This window comes from Temnothorax americanus, unplaced genomic scaffold (assembly GCF_048541705.1).
Source record: "Temnothorax americanus isolate GAGA-0224 unplaced genomic scaffold, ASM4854170v1 Scaffold117, whole genome shotgun sequence".
Lineage (NCBI taxonomy): Eukaryota > Metazoa > Arthropoda > Insecta > Hymenoptera > Formicidae > Temnothorax > Temnothorax americanus.
In genome coordinates this window covers 75,337-91,040 of record NW_027509250.1, presented here as the reverse complement: position 1 = coordinate 91,040, position 15,704 = coordinate 75,337, and the positions used below count along the sequence as shown (strand labels likewise).

At 31.9% G+C, this 15,704-nt stretch overlaps 2 protein-coding genes across 7 annotated transcripts; one reads left to right on the top strand and one right to left on the bottom strand.

The window, feature by feature from the left end:
• Nucleotides 1-5,575: 5,575 nt before the first annotated feature.
• Nucleotides 5,576-8,100, top strand: LOC143908838 (uncharacterized). The gene is made up of 4 exons (XM_077426665.1): nucleotides 5,576-6,324; nucleotides 6,418-6,541; nucleotides 6,651-6,923; nucleotides 7,061-8,100. The coding sequence occupies exons 1-4, from the start codon at nucleotides 6,313-6,315 to the stop codon at nucleotides 7,243-7,245; spliced, it is 594 nt and encodes a 197-aa protein (XP_077282791.1). The 5' UTR covers nucleotides 5,576-6,312; the 3' UTR covers nucleotides 7,246-8,100.
• Nucleotides 8,101-8,870: 770 nt separating this feature from the next.
• Nucleotides 8,871-15,476, bottom strand: Mus304 (mutagen-sensitive 304). Of its 6 annotated transcripts, none has more exons than XM_077426650.1 (14): nucleotides 15,335-15,476; nucleotides 13,954-14,181; nucleotides 13,605-13,878; nucleotides 13,305-13,540; nucleotides 12,415-12,545; nucleotides 12,226-12,323; nucleotides 12,011-12,151; nucleotides 11,730-11,875; nucleotides 11,098-11,505; nucleotides 10,930-11,018; nucleotides 10,719-10,855; nucleotides 10,611-10,658; nucleotides 9,945-10,505; nucleotides 8,871-9,869 (listed from the first exon to the last, which is right to left on the bottom strand). In XM_077426650.1, exons 2-14 carry the CDS (start codon nucleotides 14,167-14,169, stop codon nucleotides 9,634-9,636), a joined length of 2,721 nt encoding a protein of 906 aa, XP_077282776.1. In that variant the 5' UTR covers nucleotides 14,170-14,181; nucleotides 15,335-15,476; the 3' UTR covers nucleotides 8,871-9,633. The 6 variants fall into 6 exon arrangements, with proteins under 6 accessions (XP_077282776.1, XP_077282778.1, XP_077282777.1 ...); XM_077426652.1 differs by having other exon boundaries at nucleotides 15,354-15,472; XM_077426651.1 differs by lacking the exon at nucleotides 15,335-15,476 and adding an exon at nucleotides 14,941-15,079.
• Nucleotides 15,477-15,704: the final 228 nt, after the last annotated feature.

The following is a 15,704-nucleotide window of genomic DNA, read 5'->3' as shown; positions in this document are numbered from 1 at the left end:
TCCAAACAGATTTGATTTCGAGAATCATAAAGAAATTGTATTGTGTTACTTTCTTTCCATCGCGGCGAGTACCTAATCGTTTTTGTACATTTATAGTTTACAAGTATACACAGAGTACTTGAAAAGAAAGAAAAAAGGTGATTGTCGCGTTTTTTTTTTCACAGAGGCGGGCAAACGTGTAACTGTGTTCACGTTGCCCGACTAAATCAAACTCAAATGCTACTAAGTATTTAGTTTTTATCCATCGGGACTTTAGGGTGCCGCGAATGCTGATATCAAGAATAATTATGATTTATCTTAGTGGAGTACGTACATCTTTTCGGCTTAGAAACGAAGACGATGACGATCAAACGAACGCTTCCGTTCTTGTCCCAAAATTGTTTTCGTTTTCTCTTGTAGCGAACGTTTCGAGGAATTTGCTTACGACGGTTCGTTAGCGGTAATTAACGATTATACGGAGCCGTCATATTTTCCACAACGCGTCGGGAAAAAATTGAATGGTTTCTATATGTATTCAGAGAATGTTGATTCATCATATTATTCTTTCAAACTTGCTTTCTCCTTTTAAAAATTTACACCAAGAAAAACTTTTGTTACATATTACTTTATTTTGATTTTTTTTTACATTTTTATTTTTTAAAAAAGAAACGAAAACCGTAGAAGAAAATTATTAAACTTATCTTTATCGTGTTGGAAATTCATTCAATTTTATCGCTACGTGTCTCAACTTCTCTTGTTAAAAACAAAAACTAATTTATAGCTTTATGATTTTACATATAATTGTTAAATTTCAGTTTTGTCAGATGCGATTTGTGCGAGCTTATTTCGTGGAGCAAATATTTTGTTGCGTTTTGGAGAAAGTGTTCATCCGATCATTAGCGAAGCGACGCGATCCATTTATATTCGATCACGAGGGACTATGCGCAAATTTTCGCATTATTTGCGGATTTTATAACTTTATTGACAAATATAAGATCTAAGATCTTTCGCATAACTGATTTACGATTAAACTTGCGCTTTATTGAGGCTCAGATGTACACCCGTCTGTATCACGTCAATAAAAATCTGGCTGCAAAACGTGTATGAATTCATTCGTTTAGCAAAGGATGCGCGTTGACCTTAGAAGTGCTCGTTGGAATTTCATCCGGAGGAAAAAAACTTTGTCGCATTTTTTTAATCTTTCTGATTCTCAAAATACATTCTTCGTGTATATTTTATATTTTTTGTGCAATGCTCATAATATTATTTGATTTTTGTAGATTAATTTTCTTTTCATGAAATATATTTTGGCAACTATGCCGTCTATAGAAAGAAATCTGTCGGACCTGTGCTAACTCGGACCACGTGCGTTTCTGACGTTTAAATATTAGTGAAATTCGGTTAGAGAGAGTGATTGAATTCTCTTAGAAAACAAAAAAATGACCTGTCTCATTTTTTGATAGAAATTCGATAGAGATGCTAAATATTAATTTATTAGGTGTGTTCGGGAAGACGCTATTAGTGCTATTTGCTTATTTTATCCTTGTTTTACACCTCATGAAGCGATAAAGATAGAATGATGCAATAGCGCTATAGCGCGCTTCCCGAACACAGCCATTGTGTTATAAATTCGACGTTCGCTTTTCGCGTGAGACTAGCTGGCATCGGCTTCCTATCTCGCTAAACGGGCCTTTTTCAGTAGGATACGTTTCTTTCATTATAATATAGAGAGGAGAAGAATAAGCTATATAGGGATAGGTACACATACATTTTGTACGACAATATCGGGGGTCTATCGTTTGTATAATACGATTATTTTTTCTCTGGGCCCGGAGCTTCGTCCACGATGACGATATCGCGGACACGGAATGTCTCCAGGATCGTGCTCCGATTACTTTGTACTAAGAATAATTTTGCATAAATTTCTTTTGTGCCTTTTATATCACATGTATTTTTCAAGCAAAGTTCATTTGTAGAATTTACGCGATGGAAGATATATATAGGGCGTACCGCGCCAAATCGGACACCATTTGGGTTTTGCATCTCCGATTTTTTTGAAAAATTTTTATGTTATAGTATTAGTTGAAAGAGGCCTCCATGATTTTTTTCAAATTTTTTTGTCGAACCGTTTTCAAAATATCGATTTTTGAAAAATTACGTTACTTTTTTTTTAAACGCCCATAATTTTACGAAAAATGGGCCAAAAAAATGGGACGTTTTTTTTCAAATTTTTTTTTAAACACGATAAAAAATATCAAAAAATTTTTTCAAACTGTGTTTCTATAAAATTTACAAATTGACAAAAATTTTTGATTTACAAAAAACACGTACTGATCGATTTTCTCCAAAATTTTTTGTAAAAAACTATCATCGATTTCACAACTTTTAAGCCTAAATTTATAATGAGATAATAACGGGATCTATTTTTTTTTTGATTTTTTAATTTCCATTTTTTATTTATCCGTGCTGAAAAATATCTGAAAAGAAAAAATAATTTACACAGGAACTACTATTAATAATTATCTAAGACATAGTGATTACTTACTAAATAGTTTACAAATTGATTTCAGAAAAAAATACAGTGAAATTAAAGCGTTTATTATTTATGCTTGATAAATTTTTTTTTATTAAGTAGCGTTTATTTTTTTACACGTTTAAATATTTTAAAAATTCGAGATTCAACAGATGATGAAAATTGTTTAAATCTCAAAGTGCCTTCTCCGTCTGGAATTACACAATGATATTTCTGCGTTCCTGTTATTGTCTTAGCTCTAATATATCGCTTGTCTAATGATTCTTTGCTCTGAATATAATCTTTGTTAGAGAAGAATTGCGCATAGATATTTGGCAAATTTTCCGACGGAGCACCTCAACAATTTAAAAATTATAAAAATTTTGTAAATCTTAATTTTCATGAAGAAGACTTTGGCTGAATGGCATTATTTTGCAACAGCTCATGGCAAATGTCCTTGTGATGGAGTAGAAGGAACTGTTAAGAGAATAGCGGCACGAGCAAGTCTTCAACTTCCATATGACGAACAAATCTCAACTCCTCAAGAACTATATAACTGGGCGATAAAATGAAATTCTTTGCCAAATATCTATGCGCAATTCTTCTCTAACAAAGATTATATTCAGAGCAAAGAATCATTAGACAAGCGATATATTAGAGCTAAGACAATAACAGGAACGCAAAAATATCATTGTGTAATTCCAGACGGAGAAGGCACTTTGAGACTTAAACAATTTTCATCATCTGTTGAATCTCAAATTTTTAAAATATTTAAACGTGTAAAAAAATAAACGCTACTTTAATAAAAGAAATTTATCACGCATAAATAATAAACGCTTTAATTTCACTGTATTTTTTTCTGAAATCAATTTGTAAACTATTTAGTAAGTAATCACTATGTCTTAGATAATTATTAATAGTAGTTCCTGTGTAAATTATTTTTTCTTTTCAGATATTTTTCAGCACGGATAAATAAAAGATAGAAATTAAAAAATCGAAAAAAAATAGATCCCGTTATTATCTCATTATAAATTTAGGCTTAAAAGTTGTGAAATCGATTATAGTTTTGTACAAAAAATTTTGGAGAAAATTGAACAGTACGTGTTTTTTGTAAATCAAAAATTTGTGTCAAAAATTTCAAAATCTTATAGAAATACAGTTAAAAAAAATTAAAAAAAAATTTTTTGAAAAAAAAAAAAACGTTCCATTTGACCCATGTTTCGTAAAGTTATGAGCGTTTAAAAAAAAATAACGTAATTTTTCAAAAATCGATATTTTGAAAACGGTTCGACAAAAAAATTTGAAAAAAATCATGGAGGCCTCTTTCAACCAATACTATAACATAAAAAATTTTCAACAAAAATCGAAGATGCAAAACCCAAATGGTGTCCGATTTGGCGTGGAACGCCCCATATAAACACATGGTGTGTGTGAGTTTGTTACTACGTTTACGCGAGCGTTACTTCTACTGTAGTAATTTACGATAATTCCTTCGCGTAAACGGGATTTTGTAGTAACTTAAGATAATTTACTCCGCGTAAACGAGTAATATATCGTAAGTTACTACAGAAGTAACGCTCGCGTAAACGTAGTATGTGTGTGTGTGTGTGTGTGTGTGTGTGTGTGTGTATACATCTTATTCCATTGCATAAATTCTGCAAATGCACTTTGCTTGAAAAATACATATGATATAAAGGCACAAAATAAAAATTTATGCAGAATTATTCTTATTGTTCTAGTACAAAGTAATAGGAGCATGATCCTGGAGAAGTCCCATGTCCGTGATATCGTCATCGTGGACGAGGCCTGGGGGGCCCACAGAAAAAATAATTAAAATAATATATTTATGTGCGTATGCGTATCGTGCTCGTGCGATTGCGTATGCGTGTGCGTGTGTATGAATATGTATGTTCAATTGCATTACGGTTTTATATGTAATATTATTTACTTTCGACAGTAACAATAAAAAAAAAAAAACATATATTTCATTTATATATGTATTTTCGTTTACATTTCTAAACATTTTATCAACAAAATAATAAACAGAATTTTTTGTCCTAAATAACATTACCGTTTTTCTTTCTGAAATATACCCTAGAATTCCAAAAAGTCTTGATTTTACCATACTAAGTGTACGCTACCCAGTGTACTAAGAGAGAGAGGGACAGCAATGAGAGAGAGAAAGAGGGAGAGGGAGAGAGAGAGAGAGAGGAATAAATGGGTGCATGCAAATTACATACATAGAGAAAGGAATAATAATACGAGAGATATCTGTCCTTGTCTAACGAGGCATCTGTACGACATATCTGTCAAAGCTCGTTCTTTGAAACGGCTTCATAGATCGCAAAATCCTTTTACAAGAGTAAAGTTTAGGTACTAATGAAGGGTGGGATTGTAAAATAATTAGTAATAATTAAAAAAAATGTAAAATTGCCTAACGAGATATCTGTACCACATGGGCCCGATTCTCTAACGAAAAACATATGCACAAACACTGCTCTAACAGAAAGGCTGCAAATTGATTTGCTCTCTGTCGCACAGTTTTTAGCCAATAAGCTTGCAGCTTTTCTGTTAGAGCAGAGTTTACGCATACGTTTGTAGATAGAAAATCGGGCCCCATATCTGTCAAAGCTCGTTATTTGAAACGGCTTCATAGATCGCAAAATCCTTTTACAGGAGTAAAGTTTAGGTACTAATGAAGGGTGGGATTGTAAAATAATTAGTAATAATTGAAAAAAATGTAAAAATGTCTAACGCGATATCTGTACCACATATATCTTTCAAAGCTTGTTTTTTGAAACGGCTTCATAGATCGCAAAATCCTTTTACAGGAGTAAAGTTTAGGTACTAATAAAGGGTGGGATTGTAAAATAATTAATAATAATTAAAAAAAATGTAAAAATGTCTAACGCGATATCTGTACCACATATCTTTCAAAGCTCGTTCTTTGAAACGGCTTCATAGATCGCAAAATCCTTTTACAGGAGTAAAGTTTAGGTACTAATGAAAGGTGGGATTGTAAAATAATTAGTAATAATTGAAAAAAATGTAAAAATGCCTAACGAGATATCTGTATCATATATATGTCCTGGTTCGATTGCTGTGTAGAAACCAGACAATGTAGCCAACCCCGAAACTGCCCACAGCTGCGTGCGCCATCTCGCCATCTCTCGCAAGATCCGTGAACTACTGCTGTGACATAATTGCTGCTCTGCGTGAATATTTTTGTGAAAAATATACACGATCGTTTCAAAGCTCTCATTTTTATTCCAGGCTTTCAATCTCAATTTCAAAGGTACGTTATTGTTTGTGCACGTCTTCTGAAGGGTGGGAAAGTTTAATTTCGTACATATTACGTATACAACTGTTTATATCAGAAAATAAGGTTTTGAGGTGACAGCATTTTAAAAATTTTTTCAATTATTACTAATTATTTGACAATCCCACCCTTCATTAGTACCTCTACTTTACTCCTGTAAAAGGATTTTGCGATCTGTAAAGCCGTTTCAAAATGAGAGCTTTGAAATGAATTGTCGGTAATTTGGACGGCTTTAGCATCCCCTTAAGGGTGCATCCCGATGGAGAAGAAATAGCGGAACGGAACAGTAACGGAAAAGAGATATGGTGGGGGGTTAACCAATCAGAGTAGTTCCGTTTCAATTCCGTTCCGTTATTTAGTGAGTGGGTTCCCCATGGCACGGAGCTGTTACGGAACGGAAAAGAAACGGAAAAATTTCTAACCTATTCTGTCGAAAGTTCGCAAATAAGTGCAGTGGATCGATCGGTTTGCAACATTTTTATTTTTGCAAATAAAGAGCAATATGTCGTCATCGGTAGGTATTACATGTGAAAATAAAATATATATGTTAAAATCCTATGTTAATATGTTAATGCTAATTAATGTGATATATTTTATTAATTTCCAGAAATTCAAATGTGGATATTGTCGCTGGATTGTTTGGTTCGATGAAGACGGAAAACTTTCACATCCTTGCTTAGCAAATCATGCGAATTTAATAATGGATAAAGATCGAAATCTCTTTATAAATGGTACGTATATTTGTGTACAAGAGAGGCAATATATATTCAATATAACTAATGGTTAGAATATGTAAATGATATATAAATTTGTTGTAAAACTAAATCTGTTATTATTTAGATTCTTTAGAAACACACATCAAGAGTGAGAATAACAGCACTGCCTGCGAAAAAGAAAATATTGCTCAAAACCGTCAAGAACACACTGACGACCACGATACTGAACAAAACCGTCAAGAACACACTGACGACCACGATACTGAAAAGTTAGATGAAGATTTAATAAGTGCCGTAAAAGAGAGAGCACCGTTATATGATTTTCGCATACCTGTGAAAGAACGAGGAAGGAAACAAAAGGACTGCCTATGGCAAGAAGTCAGCAAATGTTTGAAAGGTTTAAAAGCATTGATATTTATTTACATATTTACTTATTTTCAAGGTTTTCTACACACACACACACACACACACACACACACACACACACGATACATATATACATATATATATTTCTTAATTATACGTGTGTCACAGGTTTATATACCGCTACTGAAGCAGAAAAACAATGGACCTATCTTAAAGATTGTTATAGAAAGGCACTTTTACGGCACTTATTAAATCTTCATCTAACTTTTCAGTATCGTGGTCGTCAGTGTGTTCTTGACGGTTTTGAGCAATATTTTCTTTTTCACAGGCAGTGCTGTTATTCTCACTCTTGACGTGTGTTTCTAAAGAATCTAAATAATAACAGATTTAGTTTTACAACAAATTTATATATCATTTACATATTCTAACCATTAGTTATATTGAATATATATTGCCTCTCTTGTACACAAATATACGTACCATTTATAAAGAGATTTCGATCTTTATCCATTATTAAATTCGCATGATTTGCTAAGCAAGGATGTAAAAGTTTTCCGTCTTCATCGAACCAAACAATCCAGCGACAATATCCACATTTGAATTTCTGGAAATTAATAAAATATATCACATTAATTAGCATTAACATATTAACATAGGATTTTAACATATATATTTTATTTTCACATGTAATACCTACCGATGACGACATATTGCTCTTTATTTGCAAAAATAAAAATGTTGCAAACCGATCGATCCACTGCACTTATTTGCGAACTTTCGACAGAATAGGTTAGAAATTTTTCCGTTTCTTTTCCGTTCCGTAACAGCTCCGTGCCATGGGGAACCCACTCACTAAATAACGGAACGGAATTGAAACGGAACTACTCTGATTGGTTAACCCCCCACCATATCTCTTTTCCGTTACTGTTCCGTTCCGCTATTTCTTCTCCATCGGAATGCACCCTAATACTCCCGCGTGATCCGATTCGAGGACACTGCCAGGCGGGGAGTTTGACTGGGGCGGTACATCTGTCAAAGAATAACGCAGGTGTCCTAAGGCCAGCTCAGCGAGGACAGAAACCTCGCGTAGAGCAAAAGGGCAAAAGCTGGCTTGATCTCGATGTTCAGTACGCATAGAGACTGCGAAAGCACGGCCTATCGATCCTTTTGGCTTGAAGAGTTTTCAGCAAGAGGTGTCAGAAAAGTTACCACAGGGATAACTTCATTTCTCTTTTAATATGTTTCATATAGCTTCACAAGTTTCTGATATAATTTTTGAAACCGTATTCAATCCTACTCGAAAAGCAAACGAAATTGATGACATATTATCTCCAGATGCTAGATACCGTAGGCATATTTCCAGACGTGTAGAAGCGGGTATTGGAGATCTCACTATATACATGTTGCTTTTCGATCTTCGGCCCGATGAGACGTAATAATTCATGAAATGTTGATATATATATCCATACGAAGATATTCAATATACTTTTCCATATCAATATTTTGCATTTCTCTTATTAAATTATTACTTGCTCCCTGCAAGCGCCTTCGATCTTCGTTAAATATTGGACGTACCCAAAATCGTCGTTGGTTCTTCTGCTTTTCTCTTCTTTTCATTATTCTATAAATACCGAAAGCTTTCAGCAACTGTCTTCTTCGAAACTCTCTTTGCCAAGATAATTGTGGAGTATTTTGCCACTCCATTATCATTTTCATAAGAAATAATTTTGCTGTTTTTGCTTTCATTTTTTTATTTCTATAAAATAAAACATACTTATAAACAAAATATAATGTATCTTTATATACAAAATATAATGTATTTTTATTATATATTGTCTTTAACAAATTGAAACCACTATAAGCATATTGTATATGTATGTTGGGCTAGAAATGTATGCTAGACCGTCAATATATATCAACATTATAACCTAATATAACATAACTTAACATATACATATCTCATAATTACAATACTTACAGCAGATGACATCATATTCCCCTTTTTCCGATCAAAATAAATATATAAATACAACTTATCACCACTCTTTAACCACCAGTGACCGCCAGATATTTGAATTACGTACATGCACATGCACATGCATGAATTCCGTTCCGAAAAATGATCGCCATGGGGAACCCAGATGTGAAGACACGCAACGGAATCATTCTGATTGGTTAGCTCCCCACCATCCCACCTTTCCGATTCCGTTTTCCGATAATTCCGACGTCCATGGGACAGCACCCTTAGTTGATACTGTAGTGAATTTCCTCACTTTTGTAATTTTCACCTCGATCCAAGACACACAATCGATCCCCAGAAAACGCACATAAAACTTATTTTCAGATACGTTGAAAACATTACAGACATGTTTTCCAAATGATTTCACGTTGATTAAAAAGAAAAAAAAATGTTATATGTTTGCTAACTATACGTTTAATTAACTTTTATTAATTATAAATCAACTATTTTCTAAACTATGAGAATATAATCCTAAATTTGCCCAAACAATTCCCAATTGCAGTAAAAAATAAAAAATATCAAATTTGTCTGCTAAGTACACGGAAGTCTTAATATGTCGATGGTTTAAATATCAATTATGGATACTACATAAACTATAGAGTCTATGTATAAAGTTCTAAATTTTATCAATATGTTATAAACTCTCTCCCTTTCCCTCTCTCTCACAAAACAAATATATTTATATAAACATTAAAAATGCAGTTTTGAGAAGTTAATATATTTAATTATCTCTGTGTTGAGATTTAGAATTATACAACGCTTTGATGGCCATGTATACTTTATTATAATTTTCGATAGGTCCAGTATGGCGACTTCTTTCAGTTGTGGGAGTTACTTTCTTTTCAAAGTTTGTCATATGCAATTGATTAACATGTGTGTTTTCATAACGTGTCTCAGTTTCACATTGTACATCTTTATCAACGATGAATGTAGTTTTTATACGATCTAATGCTTCTCCTAAAACAGTAATATAAATGTTATCTACATGAAAAACGAATAATACATACAATATACATGCATTATGATATTTACGCTCATTTTCATGAAGTATTAAATCATCAAAAAAAGCGATGTTTTGTATAAATAAATGAAATGAGTCTTCAATATCGGATGACCGAATAACAAAATCAGGATCACAAATTGCAAGATGGCATAAAAATCTGATGCCATGTCTCAATACTTTGTAATGAATTTTTTTAATATCAAACCAAAAATTACGATCCAACTTTTCTGAATATATTTCTGTCAGATGCTTCTCCATATTCTGTTTGTTACATTTCATCTGACATGTATGATCTTTGTAATTAATTCTCTTGAATATAAATTTTTTGGAAGCATGATATGAATCTTGCCATTCAGTATTATCGATTATATCTAATTTGTTCTCAGAACATTTCTTTAACATATTAATTATAAATCGTAATAGTTTCGTATAACAGTTGCAAGATTCTGAACTTTCACTTCTTAATAAATTATTCTTCTGTAGAAGATGCCATACAGATGATATTAATGCATACGTCATGTTTACTGCAGTGAAAAAGTCTGGGTAAAAATTCTCCACTTGTGCCATATAAATTTGTAAGACACAAGCATCTGAAAAAAAAAACACTTTATAATTAGGCATGTTCCTTTAAAAAATAAAATAGATTGTAAGAAAACGTGCGTATTTTCAGATTATTTACAAATGGCATAATATACCTGGTGTAAAGTGTAAAACTCCTTTCCATCTTTTTATCGTTATTAACTCTATTAAAATAATGATAATTAATATAAAAAAAAATTATTAAACATATCTGATATACTTACGCGAATTTGTGCAAAGTTTTGATACAAATACATTACATTTACTAAAGACCATTATAAAATTTGCTAATGAAACGTAACAAAGTGACAATGGCCTTGAAAATACAAGTTCTTTGAATATAAGATAAATATATTCTAATCTGGAAAACAAACGAATTTACATAAAATCTGTAAATATTAAAATAATCAACAAACAAGAATAATATTAATATACCCTTTATCACAATAACCCACTTTCTGTTGCACATTACACAGTAGTTTTATAATTGCATTTATAAGACCTGTAAATTGATGAGATCTCCTCTGCAAATAATATTTATCAATTAAAAATCATTATTTGATAAAAATTAATATTTTAAAGAATAAAATAATGTGTACTTACAACACGTTCTATTAAAGTGACACATTCCAGGATAATCTCGAGCATTTCAAATTCATAGCCCTTTTTTGACCATGTACTATAACGTGTCATTTGTTGCAGATAATGATTGTAACATTCATCACTGCGAGTGAGCAATTGTGACTTTCCTGCTATATAATTACTTAAGTATGATGACTCAATACTAATGTACGAAAGTATACCGAGCAATCTTCTAGCCTCGACACCACGTTCTCCTTCATGCCATGCATCTGCTTCACATTCAGATTTAATACATATGTTGTGATCTTTATAAACCATAGAAAAATATAAGTCATTCATATCCCGAATATCATCATTTTTCATAGCTTGAAAAATTGTTTCCAGAACTGTTATAACATTCAATATTAACTCTCTTGTAGTTAAAACCAGCTAAAACACATTATAAATATATATATATATACACACACACACACACACACATATACATACATATATATAAAACACATGCATATATACATGCATATGTACATGGAAGGAAGAGGGAGGGGGAGGGGGAGAGACAAATAAATCTAATATACTTTTATCATAACTAATTTCATTGTAATATTATACTTAATACTTAAAGAAATTTAAATATTAATATGTTTGTATACCTTATTCATTATGGGTATACATCTTTCTGATTCTATTTCTGTATTAACTCTCCTTTCAATGGCTGTAATTTCAAGTAAAACAAATTCTGTTGTCAATCTTTTTCCATTTACTGTAGTAACTATTGGTTTTACTAATTCTGGATTTTCTACAACATAAATAAAATCTGTAAATATTAAAATAATCACAACGATAATATTGATATATCTTTTATCACAATAACCCTACTTAATATAACTGTATTAACATAGTCCTGTAGAATAATTTCATGAACATTATTTACCAAAAATTCTAAATGTTTCTTCTTCTTGCAAAATGGGTAAATTTCTCCTACCAGTCTTTTCTATGACTTTAATATTAACAATAGATTTTTCTGGTAATGATGCTCCAAAGATTAATTCTGAAATTCTTGCAAGTGGAATATCTAAAAAATATTTTCAATATCACGAAATTATCGTAATAATATATCTTTTTTAGCTAGTTTTCTAATACACTCACAAGTATTATATGTCTTGAGTTGATAATCACTTTTCTTGTAGACATTAGCTTGTACATATGCTTCTTTCACTTTTAGATTCTTATTTATGTTTGTAGTCCTATTAAGTACATATGAATTATATATGTATACTTTGAGTGCTAATTTTAAAAATATCAAATAATTTTTACTTGTTTAAAACACTATCTTACCGATTTATTGGAGTGGTGTATTTACATTTATGAACAGAAGTGTTCATGTATAACATTTGTGGTTCTTTCAATTTAATATTCCCAGATTCTAACAATTTACAACGTTCCTGAAGATTTCCTATTTCTAGATCCTATATTGATACATAATGTTATCATTTACATTTATAATATCAATTTTGTAATATAACAAGCAAAAAATAAATCTACAGTGTAACTACGGCAACCTTTTCGATTTGTTTGAAATTTACATATTTTGTATATTTTGGATCAAGAAAAAGATTCTGAGAAAGAAAATCATCGCTTATGTTTTGTTTGTTTATAATTAATACTTAAAATACCACGTCGGTAAGTAAAGAAATGATAATTTATAAATAAATATTTTGCTTAGGATGTCATTATACTAGGTTTACCGTAATTAAATTTGAAATCAACATTTATGGCCCCCAACATTTGGTTAAAACAGAGAATACTCTGTAATTTATGCTTTAGAAAACAGTAGAAAGCTCAAATAGAGAGTAATCTCTGCTTTAATCAAATGTACAAACTGTTGGGGGACAAATATTTACCGTCGTATGGCTTTTGATTCTAATTTGATTGTATATCGTAACGGTTCTATTTCTCTTATTATTATAAATATTTACTTTTCAAATTACGGTAATTTTGTACCCTAAGCAAAATATACATAAATTACCGAGTCTATACATAAAAAACCGAGTCTATATTTCCTTACTTACCAATCGTGATATTTTAAGTATTAATTATAAACAAATAGAATGTGAATGGCGATTTTTTTCTCAGAAACTTTATGACTCAAAATATACAAAATATAAAAATTTCAAAAGAATCAGAGGGTGCCATTTTACTGCAGATTTGCCAAAAAATATACTCACTTGTAATTCTAATTGTGTCTTTAGTTGTTCTTTTTCTTTATAAATTTTGTTAATCTCTGATCTATGACGATTGGCTTGTTCCTCAATCAAACGCATCTTTTCTAATTTCTCATTTTCAATTCGTAACTGAGTTTGTTGTAGTTGCTGCCGTAAAAATGCAGTTTCACCATCTTTAGTTATAAAGTCATTTAATAATTTTTTGTTTTCAGTTTTTAATTTTTCTAATTCTTTATCATCTATAAATATAAAACAAATTAGAATACTTTATAATTATTCATATTTTTATAACAGTAGTATTACCTTGTACAATAAAGTTATTGTCTTTCTGAAAAGTTGAATTGTAATCTTTTTTATCTATTAATTTGTTTCTGAACTGAGAATAATTAATCTCTGTTATATCTTGACTCGTACCCTGTATATTCTTTTTTAGCAATCGTGAGTTAGGCTTTTCTATAGCCAATTTTGAACAAGATGTTTCATTATAAGCAATGGCAGTTGTTTTCTCTGGAAAGCTTGATTTCATTGAATTCAAATCATGTTCAAACAGTTTCAAATTATTTAGCAAGTTAGCTTCCTTAAAAGTAAAGATTTGAATTATAAATAAATTTTATAGTGCATTTTTAAACTAACCTTTCCTTAGTAATAATACCTGTACACAAGCTTGAGAGACGATCAGATCCATTTCCTCAATATCTTCTTCGTCGAAATCGTCACCCCAAAGATCATCATTCTGAGCATTCCTATTTGTAGGGATCTCTTCTTGTGTTTTGCGATATTCCAGATTCTTATTAGGATTGTCGAATTTCGCTCGTTTCGCAGGCAAACGATAATCATCCATGATTGTTTCTTCAGACCGTTTAAACATCGTAATACGAAACTATAAGATCGTAGTATAAAAAGCAAATGATAAAGCTTGGTAATTATACAGTTTAGGGGCCTCACGTCAAATATCGATGGAATTATGCTCAATCGCGTTTTTGCGTGAAACAAAAGAATCTGGCAGAAAAAAGTGTCGCTCTGCCCCGCGAAGTAAGATATTATTAGTTGCTTTCCATTTACATCAAAACTTAAATAATTCTCATTTGTGACGTCATAACTCAGTTAAATGCACGTTCTTTTTGCATGCTGGCAAGTGAGATTCAATTGAATTTTTATCCACAAGTGCTTTAATGAATCTAATAAACTCATATTAAGGTGGTCCTTTCGTGAGAACAAGTATTAGATAAGTACCTAAATTTGATATATGTTAAATATACAGTAATAAGGGACATGTGTACAAAAAATCAAGTGAGGTTACCGACACTTTACAAGAAATAAGTCATTCTAAATGTGCGTTCGCGGAGCGTGCCATTGGCTGCGATCCACTTGACGTTACAAATGCTTCCAAGTATTTCTCTTCTCCTTTCTTTGAATGAAGAAAGAAGAAGAAGAAGAACGCTTCAAAGCATTTGTAGCATCAAGTGGACCACAGCCATTGTCATTCTATCCTTGTTTACATCTAATGAACGAGAAAGATAGAATGATGCAAATCGCCACGGCCGAGGTTTTCAACGAATAATACATGTACTTAGCGATCAGATGAATACATTATTCATGTCTTAAAATATTCCCTGAAGTTTCCGGATTTCGTACATACCTTGAAAATAAGGGCTTGCCGAATGTTTTGCTCTGATATATGAGGTTAAATAAGTAGTGGATCCAATCGCATATTGCTTTACTCGTACATACTGTCATGCCTGACCTAACCTAAATCGAGTCCAACCGCACTACTATTGTGATATTTTTTTAATTAGTAAACAATTAAATACGATTAAATCGTGCGTGTAAAATCATGTTATATTATTATAATTATTGGGATGTTGTGTAATGTTTGTCACTGTTTGTTTTCAATTACCTCATGACGGACTGTTACTTGACTATTAACTGGGTCCGCGAAAGGACCACCTTAAAAGTGAGGCTATGGACCTGTATTATTATGCGATAGCTTTGTCACCAAAATAAGCAAATAAATACAAAATGACATATCTTACCTAAGTACAAAATACTCACATAATTGAGTAATAACTCAGATCACTTGAGTGTAAATGGAAAGCAACTATATAAACGTAAGTTGACAGGAATCAAGTTATGATTCCTGCCATACCAATCAATACTGATCAATACCAGAGTCAGAGAGAAGAATGAGAGTGGTCATGCCCGCGTTTTAGGTGGTCCCCGTCCACGAGCGCCTCTATGTGCACAAAACGTGCACATTGAACTACGTAGCCATGTCCACGAAAATTTCTGATGGGTAACGCGTTATGTGCACGCTCTATTGGTTCTGATCCGTGCTATGTGCACGATCTTTTGGTTCTGTTCCGTGCTATGTCCAAAGCGTCGGTAATGCATGATAATGCATGA